The sequence below is a fragment of the Dendropsophus ebraccatus genome, chromosome 3 (assembly GCF_027789765.1).
Source record: "Dendropsophus ebraccatus isolate aDenEbr1 chromosome 3, aDenEbr1.pat, whole genome shotgun sequence".
In the NCBI taxonomy this organism is placed as follows: Eukaryota; Metazoa; Chordata; class Amphibia; order Anura; family Hylidae; genus Dendropsophus; species Dendropsophus ebraccatus.
The window spans coordinates 24,037,325-24,059,412 of record NC_091456.1 but is presented as its reverse complement, the minus strand read 5'-3'; the positions used below and the strand labels follow the sequence as shown (position 1 = coordinate 24,059,412).

At 45.2% G+C, this 22,088-nt stretch overlaps 1 protein-coding gene across 9 annotated transcripts in view; it reads right to left on the bottom strand.

Annotated features, from left to right (window-relative positions):
• The window catches only part of CABIN1 (calcineurin binding protein 1), a 116,515-nt gene that overhangs the window by 19,471 nt on the left and 74,956 nt on the right, over positions 1-22,088 (bottom strand). For 6 of the 9 annotated variants that reach the window (XM_069961145.1, XM_069961147.1, XM_069961151.1 and 3 more), the window contains exons 30-33: positions 19,499-19,558; positions 10,271-10,434; positions 8,107-8,203; positions 4,718-5,329 (exon numbers count right to left, since the gene is read on the bottom strand). In XM_069961145.1, the coding sequence (XP_069817246.1) occupies positions 4,718-5,329; positions 8,107-8,203; positions 10,271-10,434; positions 19,499-19,558 (933 nt within the window). The remainder of the gene's footprint in view (positions 1-4,717; positions 5,330-8,106; positions 8,204-10,270; positions 10,435-19,498; positions 19,559-22,088) is intronic. The other 3 variants (XM_069961149.1, XM_069961153.1, XM_069961150.1) reach the window with 1 other exon arrangement.

The window sequence follows — 22,088 nt, the reverse complement described above, 5'->3', positions numbered from 1 at the left end:
TATATGCTTATACATGATATGCCGAAATAAAACTGGTGATTACTGTGACTTAATTTCTACATTTATCAATCTGAAACCAAGGATCTGACAATGGTAGGACTTTAATGGTGAACTTAAAGGGGAACTCCAGCGATCATATAAAAAAAATAAAATGCACAAAAAGCATATAGGTGCATTCACTGATTTCCTGCTGATTGTTTGACCCCTTTTCCTTTTTTCTACTCTGCTCCTAGCCATAGATTCTTTCTTTTACAGATCCCAGGTTTACATCATGGCACCTGGCCAGTAAACTATATCTCCCTGCATGCATTGCACCTCAGAACCAACTGCCAGGTACCTGCCCGTCCTGTAGTATCTGCCCACCACTGGCCCACGATCTGCTTCTGCTTTGCACAGTAAACACACTATCGATCTACATAGATTAGGGGAAGAGAAAGAGAGAAAAATGAAACAACAATGTCTTCTTTCCCCGATACTACTCAGGAGAGACTTCAGTTTCCCTGCTCTTGGTCAGGTGATCACTGTGTGATGTCAGTTGTGGGCGGGGTTACAGATGAGGCGTTACAGCTTGCCTAGCAACAGAAGAGACAGAGATCATGTGACCTCTGTCTCAGAAGGAAGGGGGGGGACAGAGTAGTAGAGACAGAGTGGACTAGGTAGTGAGGATTTTAAGCAGCTTCATGGGGTGAGTCAGGATGTGCTGCAGACAAACAGACTAATTCATGTAATATAAACCTATTACAAACAAGCTTATATTAGGGGTGGGTATTAAACAGGTCAAATCTTTCTTAATTGGAGTTCCCCTTTAAATGTATCAACATCGTCTTTTAACCCATAGCTGCACCAGGACGTTACTGAACGTCCTCGTGCCGCTATGGGAGTTCAGAGGGGGGTCGCGCGGCGACCCCCCTCTGAACTGCCGCGATCCCGGGTGCCGCATGTAGCCCGGGATATTAGCGGGCACAGTCCGATCGCCGTGCCCGCTAATTAAGTACAAAGTTGACAGCTGCTTCTAAATACTTGCTCATATCCATCCCTGGTGGTCTAGTGGGGGGATCGCCCCCCTGCGGCGCGATTGCGGGGGGGCGATCCCCGCATCCTTCCCGGGCCGGGGTCTGCGCCGTAATGGCGCTGATCCCGGCTCGGCATTCTATTGCTTTTGGCTGCAGCAGCCAAAAGCAATAGAACACCGATCTCATGGATTCATGCAGTATAACTATACTGCATGGATCTCTATGAGAGATCAGAGTGCATATACTAGAAGTCCCCCAGGGGGAATAACCCCAACCCCAGGGGGGGCTTCTAGTATATGTGTAAAGTAAAAGAAAAATTTATTTTTAATAACACAAAATCCCCTCCCCTAATAAAAGTCTGAATCACCCCCCTTTCCCCATTTTATAAATAAAAATAAATTAATTAATAAACAAACATGTTTGCTATCGCCGCGTGCGTAATCGCCCGAACTATTAATTAATCACATTCCTGATCTCACACGGTAAACGGCGTCAGCGCAAAAAAATCCCAAAGTGCAAAATTGCGCATTTTTGGTCGCATCAAATCCAGAACAATTGTAATAAAAAGCGATCAAAAAGTCATATATGCGCAATCAAGGTACAGATAGAAAGATCACATCATGGCGCAAAAAATGACACCTCACACAGACCCATAGACCAAAGGATAAAAGCGCTATAAGCCTGGGAATGGAGCCATTTTAAGGAACATATATTTTCTTTAAAAGGTTTTAATTTTTTACAAGCCATCAAATCAAATAAAAGTTATACATGTTACATATCGTTGTAATCGTAACAACTTAAGGAACATATATAACGAGTCAGTTTTACCCCAGGGCGAACGGAGTAAAAACAACCCCCCCCCCAAATAAAAAAAACAAACATTTTTTTTCAATTTCACCACACATATAAATTTTTTTCTGGTTTCCCGGCACATTTTAGGCAAAAATTACATCTGCCATAGCAAAGTACAATTAGTTGCGCAAAAAATAAGGGCTCATTTGGGTCTCTAGGTGGAAAAATGCAGGCGCTATGGCCTTATATACACGAGGAGGGAAAAACGAAAACGCAAAAAATGAAAACTGGCTGTGTCCCCTAAGGGTTAAAGGGGTTTTTAGTCTTTGTGGAAAATTTGCAGAGGGGATGGTAGGAGAAATGAAATAAAAAAAAACAAAAAACCTTATATACTCCCCCTGCCCACTCCTTGTCCAGCATTGCTAGAGCTGCTGCTCCAGAGTACCCCAGTGGAAGTGGCCTGGTGACATCACTATACAGAGGACACTAGTACCAATCACCAAGGGAGTCTGGGAAAACATGAATACAGCCATAGGCCTGGCGATCGGTTGTGCTCATCGTGAAGCCTCCAGAGAAAAGCTGGCCCAGTTGTTGCCCCCAGTAACCCTGCAGCTTAGAAAGTGAATACCAATCTGTGAAGCTCCTCGTCTGCTATAGGTGACATGGACAGTGTTGTTAGACCCAGTGCACCTTCTACCCCATTCTGCTTGCATAGCATTAGTACCCCTCCTATCTGCGTTGGTCCTCTCTCTCTCTCTCTCTCTCTCAAGGATCTAAGAATAATGCTGCATAGATAATCAAACTCCCATATTAAAAGTCATACAATGGGCTTCCATTATAAAGTAAAGCTAGAATGCAGTGCCTATGTATACTAAAAGACCCGTATTTACTACAAGCAGGAGAAAAACTGGATCATGGGGAAAACTGTATCTACAACAAAGAAACAGCCAACACGTGTCTATGTGCTGAAAAAAATACTGAATGTAAACTAAATAATCCTTACACCTGATGATTTTATGCTGAAGTTCATTCTGTCCCACTCGTCGCCTATTGTCAGACAGAGCTGTAATAGGCTCCTTTAATTACTACTGTGGATATTATATAGGGAAACAATGTCACACTGCTGTAACTAAGTGATGGGTTCTCTCTAGGCTTCATGGGTTACCTGGGTTCAGCTGTACAGTGGTAATAGATCAGCAGGTCTCCAGGGCTTACCTGAGCGGGTACATACATACCAGCATATGACTTAGCCCCAGGAGATTCGCTTACTTGCTGCTGCAGGGTCGGAAGCCAGAATCTGTACAAACCCTTAGGGGCTGACATCACTCACATGTCCAAGTAAAAGGTGTAATATATATATATATATATATATATATATATATATATATATATTCACTCTGATGCCTCCATGGAATTACCCATCTACAGCCATTCTACACGACTACCTACTATAAGGATATTTCCAAATATTTCTTCTTTTTGCATAACATTCCAAATTGAATATGCAAGACTGGATTATAAATATTCTGTGGCAATTTTTGTAATCAGGTACTGGCATATATGTCATTTACTAGCAGCCACAGATTCTGGTATAGGTGGGCAGCTTGCTGTAGAATATGAAACATGCTAAGCTGCATATTCAAATGCAACATCAATGGGCATGTTCCCAGGTATAGACCTCCTCATCGTGCAAACTCAGTTTATTTTGTTTATGGAAACTTGTCCTTAGAGTTGAGCGAACACTAGTCACTAGAGTCAGGGTCCTATTACACAGAGCGATTATCAGACGAATTAGGTCAAATCCCCATACGGCTGACCCAATTGGGCGATTATTGCTCCGTGTAATAGAGACTGATCGTTGGTTTAGGTTTGGACCTAAAACCATCGGGTGCGACTGCGCATCCCTACGTGTAATAGCGTGTAATAGCGTGCGACCAACGGCTAACGACTGCCCAAACCCGATACCTTACCTCTCAACGCTCCCGGTCTTCTCTCCTGTGCTCCGCAGCTTCCCGGTCCTGGCGGCTGCAGCAACGGCTCAGCTAATCACAGTCCGCAATGGTCCTGGTCTGTGATTGGCTGAGCGGCCTGTCAGCTGACAGGCCGCTCAGACGCTGCTGCCCCCGGGACCGGGAAGCTGTGGAGCACAGGAGAGAAGAACGGGAGCGGGGAGAGGTAAGGTATGAAGTGTTTGAGAAAGGGTTGCATAGACATCGCTAACGATGTCCATGCAGCCCTTTTTGACGGATTATTGGGCCGTCTAATAGGTCCAGTAAACGAGCGCCGATCTAGCAGATTGGCACTTGTTTACTAAAATGATCAGGCTGTAATCGGCACGTGTAATAGCACTGATCAATAGCACGGCAGCACTGATTGGCTGATGAGGAGCGAGGTTAGCCGGGAGCTTCACACAGCCGCGGCGCCGAGCAGGTAACGTATGCTTTAGGCCGGGGCTGTGGGCGGCCGGTGGTTAAAAGGGGCCGGGTCATATATCTGCAGCGGAATGAATTTTACGCTGCGGGTATGTGACCCCATAAGCCTTCATTATACCATGATCCGCAACAGATTTCCCTACAAACTGGCAGTGTGAAATCCGCTGCGGATCCGGTACGTGTGATGGCACCCTCAGTCTGAACCAGAGCGTGCGGCATTTGATTAGCGGTGGCTGCTGAAGTTGCATTGAGCCCTAGAGAGTGCTGGAAAACATGGATACAGCCATAGGCCATCCCTAATCGATTGCCACACACTTGGATTCGGACTAACGCAAGCATGCTCTAAGTTCGCTTAACTCTATTACATATGACATTAAAGTGGTGAACTGAATGGATGCTACTGGTAATGTCTCTAGAATAAATGTATATCATAAATGTATATATGAGTTCTACCTTGGGAAACCAGAAGAAACGCCTCACCTGTTTGATCAGCATGTACGTTTTACACATGATTGCTTCAATACTGGCCAAATCATAGGTGGTGACTTTCTGACCCTGCTGCCAGACGCGATACGCCTCGAGGAGCAGGTTTTTGCTGCTTTCAGTGTCATCTAACAGCTTCCGTTTACGGCTGGCTCGGTGTGGTGTATCCTCCATTAGCTGAGGTGTGTGCTGTCCTGGGCCCCTGCTACCTGCAGGCAGATGATGTTTAGAACTAATACTTAGTTCCTCTAGTGATAGTTCAGGACCCTCAAGTCCCTTATCCTTGATGATCCTAGTGGGATCCTTGCGGTGCTGCTCCACACGTTTTTCTGGGTTACACAAATGTCCATCATGGTCCATCGGTTCTGAAGACTGAGGCTTTCCAGTCTCTTTCACAATCATCGTTTCTCCAGTCTCCATTGCCTGAGAAGCAGAGCCTTGTACTGTCTCTTTACCCCCATTCTCAGAAGGTCCTGAAGCCACCGCTTCACCTAGAACCAAGTTCTTCCTAGGTGCTACATCTTTCCTGTCCTCTGATGTAGGCCGGCCGGTGACGTCTGTGGTCATGGAAGCCACTAAGAACGGGCTGGGGTCTGGGCTTTTGGGATCCTGTTGAGAGACACTCATCAGTTAGTTCTACCTAAGTATAACAACATAATAATTATATGGCCGGGTTCACACACAGTTATTGTTGCGTATCACACCTATACATCGGAATCCCATAATCCCCTGGATGCTAACATATATTGAGGCACACTGCAGTGGGTCCATTTACTTAAATAGCCCCAATGTAGTCAGGCAGTGACTACATTCAGACCATTTCACTTATATACATTTATTTTGCTGTACTCAATAGTGCAGCGGTCCATGCTATTGAGTCAAGCAAAATAAATGTATACTGTTGTGAGGTGGACAGAATGTTTGGGCCTTTGAAGCGACTCTGTACCCACAATCTGACCCCCCCAAACCACTTGTACCTTCGGATAGCTGCTTTTAATCCAAGATCTGTCCTGAGGTGCGTTCGGCAGGTGATGCAGTTATTGTCCTAAAAAAATACTTTTAAACTTGAAGCCAGTGCCAAACGGGAGTATCTGTGCCCTAACTTTGCACCACCCCTCCATCCCTCCTCCCACCCTCTTCATCATTAGGAATGCCACTGAAACATTTTCTCCATGCTGAACATTGCACAGGTCCACGGGCTGCCACAGGTGAGGAATAGGAGGCAATCTCCCTGGAGCATTCCTAATGATGAAGAGGGTGGGGAGGAGGGACGGAGGGGTGGTGCAAAGTTAGGGCACAGATACTCCCGTTTTTAACGGGCTTCAAGTTTAAAAGTATTTTTTTTTAGGACAATAACTGCATCGCCTGCCGAACAGACCGCAGGACAGATCTTGGATTAAAAGCAGCTATCCGAAGGTACACGTGGTTTGGAGGGGTCAGATTGCGGGTACAGAGTCGCTTTAAAGTGAACAGACCTCCTGCAGTGTACCTCAGAATATGTTGACATCCCAATTTTTTTTTTATTGACAGGATGCTGACATATAGCTGGGAAACACAGCTATAACACTGTATGAACCAAGCCTAAGCTGCATAGAAGAGTGCCATACATTCATAATGCTGCATCAAGGTATCTGAAGGTCAGGCGGCGCACAATTGTATATATTTGTCTTTTATCTTTTAGCTCCGAGTACATTAGATACATCCTTGTCTACAAAAAACTCTAAAGGTTTTTATTCTTTATTCCCAGGGAGAAGGACCACATAGGCAGAGGCACTTCTTCACTGATCGGTTCTTGGGATTAGTAAGGTTCACTGCGCTGGAACTCCATGATCAGACCTTTATGCTCAGGAATAGTTATTTATTCTGTATACCTTTTAAAGAAAACCTGTGGGAAATTCTATTTATTTTCTCTATATTATAACCTAACTGTTCTACATGTAACAAAACAAACACTTTGAATGACTAAGGAGCATTGAATGGCGACACCGCATCACAGCAAGGTGACCGCAAGCTCTGTTTGGGTGACTGCTAGATTATGGTGTAAGAACGGGAGAGCTAACTGGCAGAATTACTGCTCAAATAGTTTTTTTTTTTTCCTTTTCTCTAAAAGAGGTTGCCTCACAAAAGACATTGGTGACATATGACTAAGATATGCCATCAATGTCTAATCAGCGGGAATACCATTGTTGTGACTCTTCAGGCTCCTATGGTCAACTGCTAGAAAAAAGGGTAGCAGGGGAGTAAAGCGCTTTTTTCACGATTATCCACAAGGAGTGTTCATAGGAACGTTCTTTCGGATGATAATAGGCCAGTGTAAAAGTGGCAGCGATCAGCGATCCTCAGCTGATCGCATCTTTAGGATACAAACACACACGGCATATGCGCTGCATATTTACTGCTGCGATACGCAGCAAATACGCGGCAGATTAGATCTAAATAACTGAACACAGCATCGAATCTGCTGCATATCTGCTGCGTATCTGCTGCATGTGTTTGTACCCTTAGAGTGCATATTTCCGCGCTGCCAGTTTCCAGATGCCATCACATCAGCAGTGCATACTTACCATTAGTGCTGCTGTAATCCCGCATCTTCACCTTCTTCCAGCCTGCTCTCCGGCCACTGTATCTCCAGTCTCCATTTTTCTCCAGAGTGATTGACAGCCCAAGAAGCAGGATGGGAGACACAGCGGCCGGAGAGCAGGTCGGGAGCAGGATGCATCTGTGACACTGTCAGGAAGAAGGTAAAGATAGCGGATCACTGCAGCACTGATGGTAAGTATACACTGCTGATGTGATGGCATTTGAAAACTGGCAGCACGGATATATGCATATCCATTCTGTCTGTTTTCCTTCTTTAAATGAACACACGAACAATACAAACATCAGATGCGCAGCCTGGCTGCCATGTAAAGGCTCTGCAGATAAACACCGATCTCGCTGATCGGTGCTTGCTTGTGTCCTTGCATGGCCCCATGTTGGGCCGTGTAAAAAGACCCTTCAGCTAGTGCTGGCTCCATTTGACTTTATCCGGACACCTGCGTGGATAGCCAGAATTGACAAGTCTAGCAATAAGCCAATTGTCTTTAAGCTACTGCTGTTAGAGAGATATATGGCTAATAGCCAGTGACCAGACACAACAGCTGTTCAGCTGGCTTCACATCTATATCATTATAAATCATAATACTGATAATAATTCTTTGGTTCTACTGATAACTTTATTCCCAGGTAGTGAACTTGCAGGCAATAAGCAAGATAATAATAACTTCATTCACCCTGAGCTGGCAAGTAAAGGGCCACACATGACATGTGACCAAGCTCTGTGGTTCTGTCACAGCTCAAGTACTGTCAGCTGGTACTGATATAAGTTGCTCTTTCTCTTTCCTTACCCCAGACAAGTCACTCAGCATGTCCTCCAACACTTTTACGGTAAGAACAAAAGCTCGCTGTGCCAGAACCTGCCGATCCACATCCCGCAAATACTTCCTGCAAACAAAAGGAGAAGGTTTCTGTTAGCGGCGGCCATCTAACACACTCTATCTTTCTCTTTAATAGTCTATGGGTAAATGCAAATATCAGAATTAGTGCAAGAGAAAGAACATGCAGGAGTTGCCCCCACTAACTTCTAGTTCTAATTTTTCAGAGGCCTTAGGGAAAACAGAGGCAGCCTCCTCACTATGTGCAACTCTTCCACTTTTTACTGGAGAAGTTGCACATAGTAAGGATGTATAGTTCTTAAAGGCAGTATTCTACCCCTGAACAAATTTTAAACGTCAGTCAGAAACCATACTCACCTGCTCCAATTCTCCACAGCTGCCTGTTCTGGTGGCTCCCGGTCCCCACTACTTCCCCACGGTCCCCACTGTCTGCTCAGTCGTTCACTGGCAAAGGTGAGTCACCATTGTGGCCAGTGATTGGCTAAGCGGCACAGTCTGCAAGGACAACACGTCTGTAAGGAAACCAGGAAGCGGCGGTAAGCAGGAGCCATCAGAACTGCAGCTGCAGGGGATTAGGGCATCCAGACCCCTCCTCAAAACATGCATAGATTCTAGGTTGTACTGCCAAAGATGCCTCAAATGTATTAAAGGGGTTATCCAGCATTAGAAAAACATGGCACCACTCTTGTCTTCAGTTTGGGTGCAGGTTTCGCAACTCGGTTCTACTGAAATGAATGGAGCTTAAGAGCAACCCACACCTGAACTGTAGATAAGAGTACTGCTGACTCTGGAAGAAAGTGGCCATGTTTTTCTAACGCTGGATAACCCCAGCGTGCAAATCTTAGGGCCCTATTGACATGCACAATGTCAGCTGATAGTGGTCTTTTAACATGTTTGAAAGATCAGCGATGGTCTGCAGGGTAATAGTGCAATAGAGGTGGCAGCAGCAGACTGCCCCTGACTTCAATGGGCCGCCCAAACAATCTAAGGCCCCTCCTACTGCTCTCTGTCTGTGCGTGTAACAGCAAAGTGCACTGAGTGGGCAACAAGGGGGAAGCGAGCACTGAGCTGACAGGTTGGTACTCCCTTCCCTGGTTCATCGGGCCATGTAATACGGCCCTTACTGCAGCAGATAAAACACCAGTCTTAGTAAACCTCCCTGAATGTCTGCAATACATCAGAATGTACTTGGGGTCCTATTAGATGGGCCAATCAATAAGGTAAACGAGCTAGATCGGCGCTCGTTTACTTAGCCTATTACACAGCTCGATTATCTTCTAGCAAGGGCTGAATGGACATCATTAGTGATGTCCGTGCAGCCCTTGCACTTAACTGTTATACTCCACGTTGGCTGAACGACCAGGAGCGTGGAGAGGTAACATATAACGGTTTATTTAATCATTAGCCATCGGCCGTGCATCACTATTACACGTAGCGAGGCGCGGTTGGCGGCCGATGATTTTAGGTCCGGAACTAAAGACAAGATCGGCTGATCGTTGTCTCTATTACACAGGGTGATAATCGGCCGATTTGGCGTGTAATAGGGCCTTTAGACTAAGAAGAGCTGCAGGTAAGGACTGGTTTATCCCTTTTTTAGGAGTATAGTGGAAAATACTGAGACATCAATCAATACCTCTATCTACATGGCCTGGAGGTTAGGGGGAAAGTATGAAGGAAAGAATATATATATGGTTCAACCACAGCTGGAAATCTAGGCAGAAATTCCACTCTGCAATCGCAGGGTTAACAAGATGCAGCTGATTATATCTGGGAAACTTTCCCGACCATAATGATCAGCTTTAACCAGAAAAAGATTATAACACCATGATAGATCCTTGCAAGTTATATATTTTAGGGTTGTTTTTATAAAAATGATACCACTATTTGACCCATCACACATAAGGACACCAGAGCAGTGTTCTTGGCCCACCTGCACCATGCTTTTCTATCATCTTCTGCTCCTCCGCCTGCAGTACGTACATGGAGCAGGCAACTGAATAAATTACAATGCGGCATGCATATTTCAAGTATCTGGATTAAATCTGATGACTGTGCAAGTCTAAGCGGTAGGGTAAATGAGAGTAAGTCATAAATAAATTGTGAGACTGATACTTACTTCCCCTGATCAGGGGTCCTCTGTAACATACACGAGATCTTCAGCAGCGTATTGGAGTCTTTAAGTTGAGCCAAAACGTTCAGAAGTAGAACGATGGAGCGGTTCATATGAGAAGCGAAGCTGCCGGGACGATCTATCTCATCCACAGGTATCCGCCAGATTCCCTAAGGGCCAGAGAAGTTAAATGGTTAGAAAATGACATTTTATAGGTTATTCTGCATTCTTTGTTTTTTTGGTACTAAAGCGGTAGTAGTTTCCTTCACAATAGGTCATAATGGAAATGGAGAGTAAGGGCCTTATTATAAGGGACGATTATTGGGCAGAGAAAACGTTATATCGTTTGAATTTAAACGATAATCTTCCTGTGTAATTGTAGGCAACAATTGAAAAATCGGTCGTGTGTCTGTGATCCTTTATTTAGATCTTACCCTAAAATTATCGTTAATCGTTCGCTGTAATTCCACAGTCGCTCACCAACTTTTCAGTGTAATACCACAACATACCTTCTTTTTCTGGGATCATATCGTAGTAACGATCGTTATAACCATCTCAACTAACAACTATGGGTGCCTTTACACAGAGAGATTTATCTGACAGATTTTTGAAGCCAAAGCCAGGAATGGATGTGAGAAGAGGAGAAATCTCAGTCTTTCATTTATGAACTGTTCCCCGTTTAGTCTGTTCCTGGCTTTGGCTTTAAAGATCTGTCAGAAAAATCCGTCTGTGTAAAGGCTGCCTATCGTTCGGTGTAATATGGCTAACAATTTCAGGTTAATGATAAACAATCTCGTTTGCGATTGTTTATAGTTAAAAATCGCTTTGTCTAACACCTGGGTCTCCAAACTGCGGCCCTCCAGGTGTTTCAATACTACATTATCCATCATGCCTGGACAGCCAAAGCTTTAGCTGTCCAGGCATGATGGGAATTGTGGTTTTGCAACAGCTGGAGGGCCGCAGTTTGGAGACCCATGATCTAATAGGACCCCAAGGACAGGACCCTATGAAAGTGTCCCCGTCCCCTGTGGGGCTTTGTCCACATTGACGCCAATAATCAGCAAACTCGAGCAAGAGGAAGCAATGGCGGCACACAGACTCCAGGCTAAGTTTTATTCCAGAATGCAATGTTTGCAGTTTTTCTCAAGCAGCCAAAATATTGCATTTTGGAATACCACTAACCTGCTAAGAGCTACTATCTGTGCTGTGACCGCATCTTATTTTTCTGCATTTCTACAGGTCTCTAATGTAAAGGCAGAGCCAGGACTTACCAAGTCCCATATGACCCTCCAGCATCTGCAGAAAATCCAAATCCCAGGAGAAAATATCAAAAGATGCAACAACTGTTCACAGTAAGAAACGAGGAGCTTGTCTTTTTTTACTTTAAGCCGTATGGATTGTACATGTACACAAGTAATCCCTAATAGTGCTGGGGTATGAATAACAAACGAGTAGCCCCTCGGATGAAGACGAGTATTTCTGTGATCCCGGAATCCGCTCGGCGCCCTGACACATCCTTAGCTAATCCAACCTCGCATTATCCCCCCCAGCTCCATGATGCCCACATTGTGATGCATTCGCTCTCCGGCTCTCCTGATCGTTTACGGGTTAGTTAGATTGTGCCTAATTAGTAAGCCACCCAAACATCTTGATCGAGCTGGCGTGGGAGGAAGGGGTGTGCGAGGAGGAAGACAAAGGGGGATAAGAGACTAGCGTTTACTTATAATTCTTACTCTATATTTATGCAGCACCAGATGCAAGGGTGCTATGTCTAAACGGTAAAATAGGAAACGGAGGGGTAGAACGACAAATCTAAACAGCAGGGATGGGGAACCTTCGGCCCTTCAGCTGTTGCAAAATTACAATTCCCATCATGCCTGGACGGCCAAAGCTTTTGCAACAGCTGGAGGGCCGAAGGTTCCCCATCCCGGTCCTAAAGGCAAAACCTGAATGGCTAAAAAAAACAATAAAAAATAACCTCGAAAACTGTGTGCACTTAGTGCCTGTCTCCTGCCATATTCCCCTTCAGCACCATCTACCATCCAGCTGTTTACCTGGGTCTCAGTCACGGCCAGACTTCACTCGCATTGACAGAATCTGAATTCTTGAGAAACCACTTGAAGCAATGTCATGATGCTTAGTTATATGAGAAGATCTGATCTGACAAGAGGGTTATGATGAAGCGGAGAGGAATTTAAGGCTTTTTTTTTCGTATCCGTCTGCCATGTTGGACTAACACTACCTCGCTCTCCGTCGCTGCACTGATAGATGGATGGCTCTGAGTAAGCGGCGTTACCTGCAGCTTCAGCAGGTGTAATACAAGGCTGAGCCCGTGATGTCACGTTCTGCATGGTTTCTTCTATTATTTCATTCTGTTACTGGCAGACACCGTGACAAGGCACATTCCTAGTGCACTTGTTTTTCCAGAATAGGGGAACTTATACTATGCTACTTCAGGGTGCAGCTTAGTTCTCGAAATGTCATCTAGATATCTAACATACCCATCTAAGGCCTCCAGGATGAACGTGGCGTCTTATCTGGCGCCTTCTAGAAAAATCTACATTTAGGGTACTATTACGCGGAACGATAATCGGCCGAATCGGCCCTATCAGGCCAATTATCGTTTCGTGTAATAAACACAACGATCAGCCGATGACAATAATCAAGTTTTGGACTTATAATTGTCAGGCACCGACCGTGCATCGCTACGTGTAATAGCGGTGCGCGAACAGCGGCTGACTATATGCAAACTGTATACATTACCTATCTATACTGCAGGGCTCCTCCTGCGCTCTGCTTCTCCCCGGGTCCCGTGCGCTGCAGCTTCAGAGCGGCCTGTCTGAGCTGACAGGCCTCTCAGCCAATCACTGGTCGCGGCGGTCCCAAAACTGCAACGCGTGGGACCCAGGGAGAAGCAGGCTGCAAGAGGAGCCTTGCAGCATGGATAGGTAATGTATGCCTTTAAAGCAAGGGCTGCAAGGACATCGGTAACGATGTCCATGCAGCCCTTGTTAAAAGATTATCGGGCCGTGTAATAGGCCCAGTAAACAAGCGCCGATCTAGCAGATCGGCGCTCATTTACAGTTATTGTTGTGCCCCCATCGGGCCATGTAATAGGACCCTTAGGCTATGTTCATACAATATAAAAATAAGTGCGGATAACGGTGGTTGTTGCAAAACAATGGCCATTATTATTGTTCAAGTTCATTAATAACGGCCGCTGTTTTGCAACAATGGCCGTTATTTGCACTTATTTTTACACTGTGCAAACACAGCCTTAAAAGGTGATATCTGTTGCATAGATTTTCAGCCGGATAAAAATTCCTTTCCGCCATACAAATATTGACAAGTCTGGGGGTGAACAAAAAAAAAAATCTCTACCGCTCAATCCTCTAATCTGGTAGTTAATCTCCGCAGGTTAATAACCTCTTTTGAACATACTGTACACATGACCATGTAAGTGCTGAGGGAAGGCCATGATTCTTATACGGCGAGCACAGTCACACAGCTCACTGGCAACAGCACAGAGCTCAGCTACCTGCAAAGCGTTACACTCACAATGCCTGACTGGTGAGGAGCCGAGCGCACAAGTGGGGGGAAGGGGGGGGGGGGGATGGCCAGGTTTTGGAATAGGTTTGGCTTTTGCCTGCTCTCAGACTTGAAAGGCATCAGTTCCAGACTTTAGGGAGCTAAGAGAGTCCAATGCTGCTGAATAATTCATTCTTTTCCTGTGTCTGCACCCGCAGAGAACACCAAACAGCAAACACAGGAACACAGCCAGCCCTGCTACTGAGGGAGGGGACGGGGGAAGAGAGAGATAAACAGTTACAGCAAGAAGACATGAAAACTAGAGGATCACGCAGGAGAGAAGAGCATAAAGGGGAAGTCAAAAAACAAAACAAAAAACACTGAGAACAAAAAAATACAAAAAACATCAAGAAAAGTCCAGCAGTACGGACTACTCGGTGAACCCTCCTCACTTCCTGCACTTAGAGGGGTGACGGCTGCGCCTGTCATTACACAACTTTGCAAAAGTCTAAGAAGAGCTATTTATAGAAGAGAGGAAAAGTCATTCAGCCAAATGAGGAGAGGTCTCTCCTCCTACCCACACATCCGGACGTACATACATACAACACATGGAAGGAGCCGCTCCATTCACAGCCATAGTAAAGACGCATCATCTATGATACCAATTGTGCCCCCCAAACTTTGATAGGTGTGCACCACCCCGACAGGTAGCCTAGCCACCAATCCTTACTATGGAATACAGAATCCCCGCATCATTATTACTCTGCACATATACAATTCCATAGGCAAAGGATCTCCCCCCATATGCGAGGGTGACCCACTTACTGATGTACCTAGAGTATGTGTCGTTTTCTTGGGCGATTATGCAAAGAGGCGGCATCGATATGTGTAATAGAGGGGGGGGGGGGGGGGGAGAAGAAGGAGAAGAAGAAGCGGCAGCAACTCACCATCACAGTAAAGAAAGGCCCCTCCAGTCGCACATCCCTCCCAATGACTTCAGGCTACTCCAGAGTGGGGTGCAGCTGCTAGGGTGTGTGTGAGTGTGCAGGGAGGGGAGGTGTGCAGCTCAGGCCTGGCACAGCCTAGGAAGCAGCACCAGGGGCTGAGGAAAGAAGCAGCAGTGACAGGCTGTCTGTATCTTGCACAGCCTTCCGCTTCACACCCACGCACTCCCCTCTTCCCTCCTGACCCTGCACTAGTCCAGCTTGTTAGTGTGTGTGGATCTGTGTGTATGCGAGCTTCCTTAGCGCCACCCCATAGCCTGGAGCGACCAATAACACACAGTCAGTGTATCCTCCCACATGAACACCCACGCACTCAGCCACAGAGCTAATGCACCTAGCAAGCTGTGTACATACATACTGTGTATACAAACAAGTCTCTGCTGTATATGCTGCACATTGATGGCTACATATGCGCTCTTGGCATGCTGTGCACACATGTATGCAGGACAAGCGTATTATGGAGGCACGCAGCTTGCTAGGTGCATTAACTCAGTGACTGTGCAGAAAATAAGATTTGTAATCTAGGTAGCTATATATACATAATAGTGTATGCAAACATCTGCCTGCCCACAACACCCACTGCACACCGTACAATGTAAACACGCGTAGGTAGCACAACCACATCCATAGCATAGTGTAATAGATACAACCCACCCCCCACTAAGACAGATAATACATGGACCTAGCTACCAGCCATTATGTAATACAGCAGGGTCTCTTGACTTGCGGATTAACCCTTACCTGGGTTACACCTATAATAGGGATGTCAGCTCTTTGCACAAATCTAAAAATCTAAACATTTGTCTGTCCAGGCATGATGGGAGTTGTAGTTTTGCAACAGCTGGAGGATCAAAGGTTCCCCATCCCTGATCTAATGCATCCCTGATCTAAATCAATCTTTTGTTCCCAGGTGTCAGCCATTTAGGTTATGTGACTATAGGTTAGGTGACTATACTATCCAAGTATAATAGAATAATGAGAACAATTATCAGACATCTCCATAGTCTGCACTTGAACTCTTGAACTAAGATAACTTCGTAGGGTCTATTTACAAAGTGCGGACAAATTGCATCTTACTACTGGGTTTTCCAGAAAATAGGAATGTCTTATATATTAGTTTTTGGTCCCAAAAGATGTGCTAGATCTTATTTTCAACTCAACACAGCACACTCCTACCGCACAGCAGGGACAACGTATGGTATGGCGGCTTCCAACCAACAGGGGGAGCTCTCCAAAGCACACTCCTTTACAGCACAGCAGGGACAAAATATTGTATGGCGGCTTCTGGCCACCAGAGGGAGCTCATCACAGCACACTTGTACAGCACAGCAGGGACAACATATTGTATGGCGGCTTCTGGCCACCAGAGGGAGCTCATCACAGCACACTTGTACAGCACAGCAGGGACAGCATACGATATGGTGGCAGGAAACGGGATAACGGAAGACTGTGTGCAGCTCTACATCTGGACAGCGGGGATGGTGGCAGACGACAGGCTTCTTGATGTCTTGCCTGCAGATTTATAAGTGACGACAACGGAAGGGAACATTGGGGTGTTGGCAGCGGGTGAGGGTCTTCTTATCCTGAATCACAACTGCATGCCCTGGTGTTTTGTTTGGTGGGCATGCTTCCAAACAAAAACTTTGCTAGGTCTTACTTTCGGAGGGAGGCCTTATATTTAGCAATTCAGCAAAACTAGGTCTTATTCAGGCTCTACCAGGTCTTATTTTCACGGGATGTCTTATATTCTGGGAAACAGGGTAGCAAGATATTGCGCCAATGTGCTGTGCTCTTGACACATCTGTAAAATGTATGGCGTTCTATCATGATTTTCAATCGTTGCACTAAACCATTATTTCACTGCACTGTGTATATATAGATGGAGAGAGATACTATAATGAGAAATTTAGCAGTTTCCACAATGCATCTCGGCAAGAGACCGGCATCATATAACAACATACACACGTTCTTAGACAATTTATCTAAGTGGAGCAATACTTGCCGGGTGGCCATTATATTCAGACTTTAACAACTGTATTCAGCAGCAATGCAGATATTCATGCAAAGTGGCAGGGACATCACAGTCCTATCCCACCCACAATCCTGCTATATGTACATTTGCTGTAAGTCAGCCGCTGAATCATAGCTCTTGATTGAAGGTACTATGCTGCTCTTTGATGAGGCTACATTTCTGTATAGGCAGCTGCTGATGCAAGGCACAGACTGATGGCACAAGTACTAGGCCAGTCCCTGGATCTTGTGGAACTCACACTATTTTTTATATTTTCTATCATTTGAAGTTTCAAAATTATTAGCTGATGAGAGAGGTACTCTCTAGGTGTATAGAAAATAATAAACATGTATACTTACCTCTCCACACTCCCCTAGTCTCCTGCTGCCTTGCTGACACTTTCTAACCAGTCTCTGAAGTGATCGGCTGCACAGCCAAGCACTGGCCGCTGCAGCGTCCTTTCTTGGCCAGTGATTAGTTGAGCAGCCTGTCACTTCAGAGACATGTTGGGAAGCATCAGTAGTGGCTCCGGTCAGCAAGGAAAAGGCAGCAGGACAACGGTGAGTATAGACAGGTTAGTATACATGTGCTGCATGATAATCGAGCCATCTGAAAGGATCTGTAAAAGAGCACTGATCTAGCAGATCGGCGCTCACTTATCCGTCATATTGGGACGTGTCATACCACCCTTGATCTCTACCAATAATGTGAATAAAAAAGGTAAACTCAAAAGGTACAATTGTTTCTCTTAGTATGACATTGTGTCAGCACTTACTGAGTACAGATTATGCACATTATACTCCTGAGATCAAATACGATATTGTACCATGTGGGACTTTACAGGTGGAAATAGAATTCTAGTTGGTTTTCCCACAACTGTTTTTGTACAATGCTGACACACATGTTAGCGCTATATAAGCATCAGGAAATAAATTTATCAGTCCCTCAATAGCATTAGTCCAGGTGTAACCTAATTTGCATATAACAATGACTTATGCTGTTAGCAGGTGCTTTATAACAGTGATATATAAACAAGTATGGCCACAATCCTAATCCTAAAAAAAACAACTTTGCAATCACCATGCTTTGAGGATAGTCGGCCAGCTTTTTCACTCATAGTAAATGCACAAACCACAGATCGGATACAACACAATGTTTTATAGATGAACAAATAACTGAAAATAAGTCTGCATGTAAAACGGAACATATTTACAGACCAGACTGGGCTGCGGACTTGGATCATTGAAAGAAGACACAGCCCTAACAAGAGATATGTCAATTGTAACAAGAGAATAGATTTTAAAATACTTTCAAGATAGAAATCCAGTACAGAACATGGCAAAATATGTTAGTTGTTCCCAATCAGCTATGTATAAAATACAGTTCAAGTATAAACAACAAAGGAAGATTATAAAAAGTAGTTTTACCGGTAGATAAAGGAAGATATAAAGTATGACCATAGAAAATTCAAAGCAATATGTCTATGAAATTACAAGATGCAAAAACATAAGAGATGAAAAAGAAAAGGGTGGGGAGGATCAGGAATCAATGTTTGTAACAGAATTGCAACAAAGCAGCTCTCAGGGCCGTATTACATGGCCCGACATTTTATGAAAGTAAGCGCCAATCTAGTAGATTGGTGCTTGCTTACAGAGTCTATTACATGGCTCAATATATAGAAAATTATGAAGTAATAATACTTACCTGTCCATGCTCCCCGTTGTCCTCCTGGCATACCCACTCAATACAGCTACCGCTGACAAGTCTCTGCAGTAACAGGCTGCTCAGCCCATCTCTGACCAAGACAGGACAGCGCCACAGCCTGTCACTTCAAACAACTTTAGAAGCGGCTGCGGTAAGCAGGGATAAGCCAGGAGGACATCATTAAATGTGGACAGGTAAGTATTACTTATTTATTTTCTATATTCTGTTTCATCAGTTGCCAACTACGCACTTCATATTACAAAGAGTGGTGCACGGTTGGCAGCTAATGATTTTTAAACCTGTTGAAAGAAAATGATCAGCTGATTGGCTCCTCGGCTGATCGCTGTCTTTATTACACAGGGCACAAAGCTGCCTGATTTTCTAGATAGATAATCCCTCCGTGTAGTAGATCTCTAACATGTAGAAAAGCCAAATAAAAACCGCACAGACACCTAAACAGAGGAAAACACGATTACAGTTGGGTAAAGAGATGAGATTGTGGAGTGTGGAGGGTTGGATGAAAGTGATACCCAGTGATAAATCACCAAGCTGCACTGACTAAGGAGATTATATGAGGACTTTTCTCTGGTGCTGTTCTACCGACACAAATGAACAATCAAATTTTCTAATCCATTTATGACATAGGGTTTAAATGTCGGGTCAAAGAATAGGTGGACTCTTCACTACTAAACCTATTTTATTTTGATTGGATTAGTCTTTTTTTTTCAGCCACAACTTGAAGCCTTATGTCTGGCAGTCCCACAGAAGTAGACCACTGTGTTATTTTGTGTATCCGGACTAGAATATGTCCTATTTTTTGTGTATGTGTAAATTAGGCACATAGAAACCCGGGAGTCCTAAATTTGTCCGTAACTGCAGATCCGCAATTACAGACAAATTTTGTGCGTGTGTGGATGAGGCCTTAGAGAGTTGATTCCCTAATCTTTGCCAGGGGTTGTAGTAATAAACTTCCTTTTAGTCTGGCACCTGATAGCTCTGCTCCTGGCTCTGAACTGTAGGGAGATGCAAACCAGGAGTTGACTCTAACTAAAAAAAGAAAAAGAAAAATCAGTATATTTTCTCCTAGATTATTGTTTTATCATTCACAACCTCACTTTGCTATTATCTTATTTTTCAACTGCATCTTAAATGTAACATTTAAAGGGTTCAGTAGTTCAGCAAAAAAAAATTTTTTCTTTGAGATCAACTGGTGCCAGAAAGTGGCAGGGATCTGTAATTTACTTCTATTAAAAATCTCCTTAGTTCCCCGTGCACATTAGGGGGCTATAATCAGATTAGATTAAGGCCCTATTCCACGGAACGATTATCGTCCGTATTCGGCCGATATCGGGCGCTCTGGACGATAATCGTCCCGTGGAATAGAGTGCAACGATCAGCCGACATCGTTCATGTCGGCTGATCGTTGCAGTCGCTTGTTTTTCAACATGTTGAAAAACAAGCGACTGATATAGCAGCGATCTGCTGCCGCCGCTCCGTTGAATAGGAGTGTCGGCAGCAGACCCTGCTATATCCTATAGGCTGCGCGGACAATCAGCGATCACCCGGGCAGCCCCCCCGCAGCTGCCCGCCGCCCCTCACCCACTCGCTGCTGCCGCGATGAATAGCGGCGGCAGCGAGCGGGGAACGAGGAGCAAACGAGCGCTGAGAGCGCTCGTTTGCTCCTCTAAACGACTCGTGTAATAGGCCCTTTAGTCTAACCTGCTCATAGCCCCCTAATGTGCACAGTGGAGGAATGTATGGGCCCTATTCCACCGGCCGATTATTGTTCAGATTATCGTTAAATCGTTCGAATCTAAACAATAATCGTTCGGTTGAAATGCAGTTAACGATTAACGACTGAACGAGAAATCGTTGATCGCGTTATAAGACCTGGACCTATTTTTATCGTTGCTCGTTCGCAAATCGTTCGCATTGAATAAGACGTCATTCGGTCGTTTGCAATAGATACAAACGCAATAGCGAATAAATAGCGAAGAAAAACGATCGCAATTACGACCATAAGTAACGATTATCGTTCCATGGAAATGAGTGAACGTTTTCAGGTCTTTCGCAATAGCGGTCGTTTGAGATAGTTAATCGTTAACGATTATGCAAACGATAATCTTCCGGTGGAATAGGGCCCTATGTCTCTTACCTTCCTTCTTGGCGCTGTTCCCGTGCAGTTAGTAGTTGAATCCACGAGCAGAAGCTCCATTAGGGTGCGTTCACACGTAACAGATCTGCTGCTGATCCCTGCCCTATACACTATGGCCCTACCCTATACACTGTTAGTTTGTCAGCGGCCCGCCCCGTTAACCCCTGGCCACCAGAGCGTATACATCACCTTCTCCACGCTCCGGCTCGCTTCGGAGCTCCCGGCACGTCCAGCTTGGCCAATCAGCTTGGCAGCGCACTAATTGGCTGAGCAGGACGTGAAGACGACGGGAGCCCCGAGGCAAGCCGTAGTGTGGAGAAGGTGATGTATACACTCTGGCAGCCAGGGGTTAACGGGGCGGGCTGCAGACATACTCACAGCGGGATGTCCATTGTCAGCCCATAGTGTACAGGGCAGGGATCCGCAGCGAGAAATCCGCTATGGATTCGTTACGTGTGAACACACCCTTAGGGGTACTGCCCTGCCCCCATCGTGCCGAGCCGGTCCGCTCCTTCTAATGATAGTCAGTGGACCAGGTGGGCACAATGGGGCTGGGGCAGTGCTCCTAACAGTACTCCCAGCCATGGATTCAACAGCGCCGCGGGGGAAGGTAAGAGACATATATTCCTCCTCAGCACCCCTTGCACATTAGTGGGCTATCAGAAAATTAGATTAGTCTAACCTGCTGATAGTTCCCCTTTAAGTCTTCCAGTACTTAAAAACTGCTGTTTGTCCTGCAGGAAGTGGTGTACTCTTTCCACTATGACAAAGTGCTCTCTGCTGCCACCTCTGTCCATGTCAGGAACTGTCCAGAGCAATGGCAAATCCGTATAGAAAAACTGTGGTCCGAAACCGTTAAAAAGGGTCTTATTAGTATGCTGCCAAGTGTCGAGGAGGTATTCAAAAAAATGTCTCCCCACTAAACCTCTCCCCCCTGCTTATGCGACTAGCGCCGACCCCAGCCGAGTTCTGTTGCACGCACTTATTTTGTTGCATGCAGTCTACTTTAAGCAAGAGGGGTAGATTCCTCAGTTTAGGCACTGACTCCTTGCACCTCACTGCTATCTGAAACAGACGACACAGCGCATTGGCAAGAGATCACCAGGACTAGGCTCTGAGGGCTGAGCCCTGTCTGGTAATAAAACATCAGTTTGAGTAGGGAGATATTCTGGCCTAGGGCATTACAAAGCCTTGGGAATGCCTCCATGACACCTGGCAGCATAGTACAAACACACTTGAGCCACCATGGAGGGAACATCTGTATCCTAGCAATAATAGTAATGGTTTAATAATGGTTTTAATGTTGGCAGGATCACTTTAAGAGGGGAAGTCCAGTCACAGATAGTACAATAGTAAAGTCTGATCTGGAGCTACTATCTCATGCCTCTAGGGCAGTGCTTCTCAAACTTTTTCAGTTTTGGC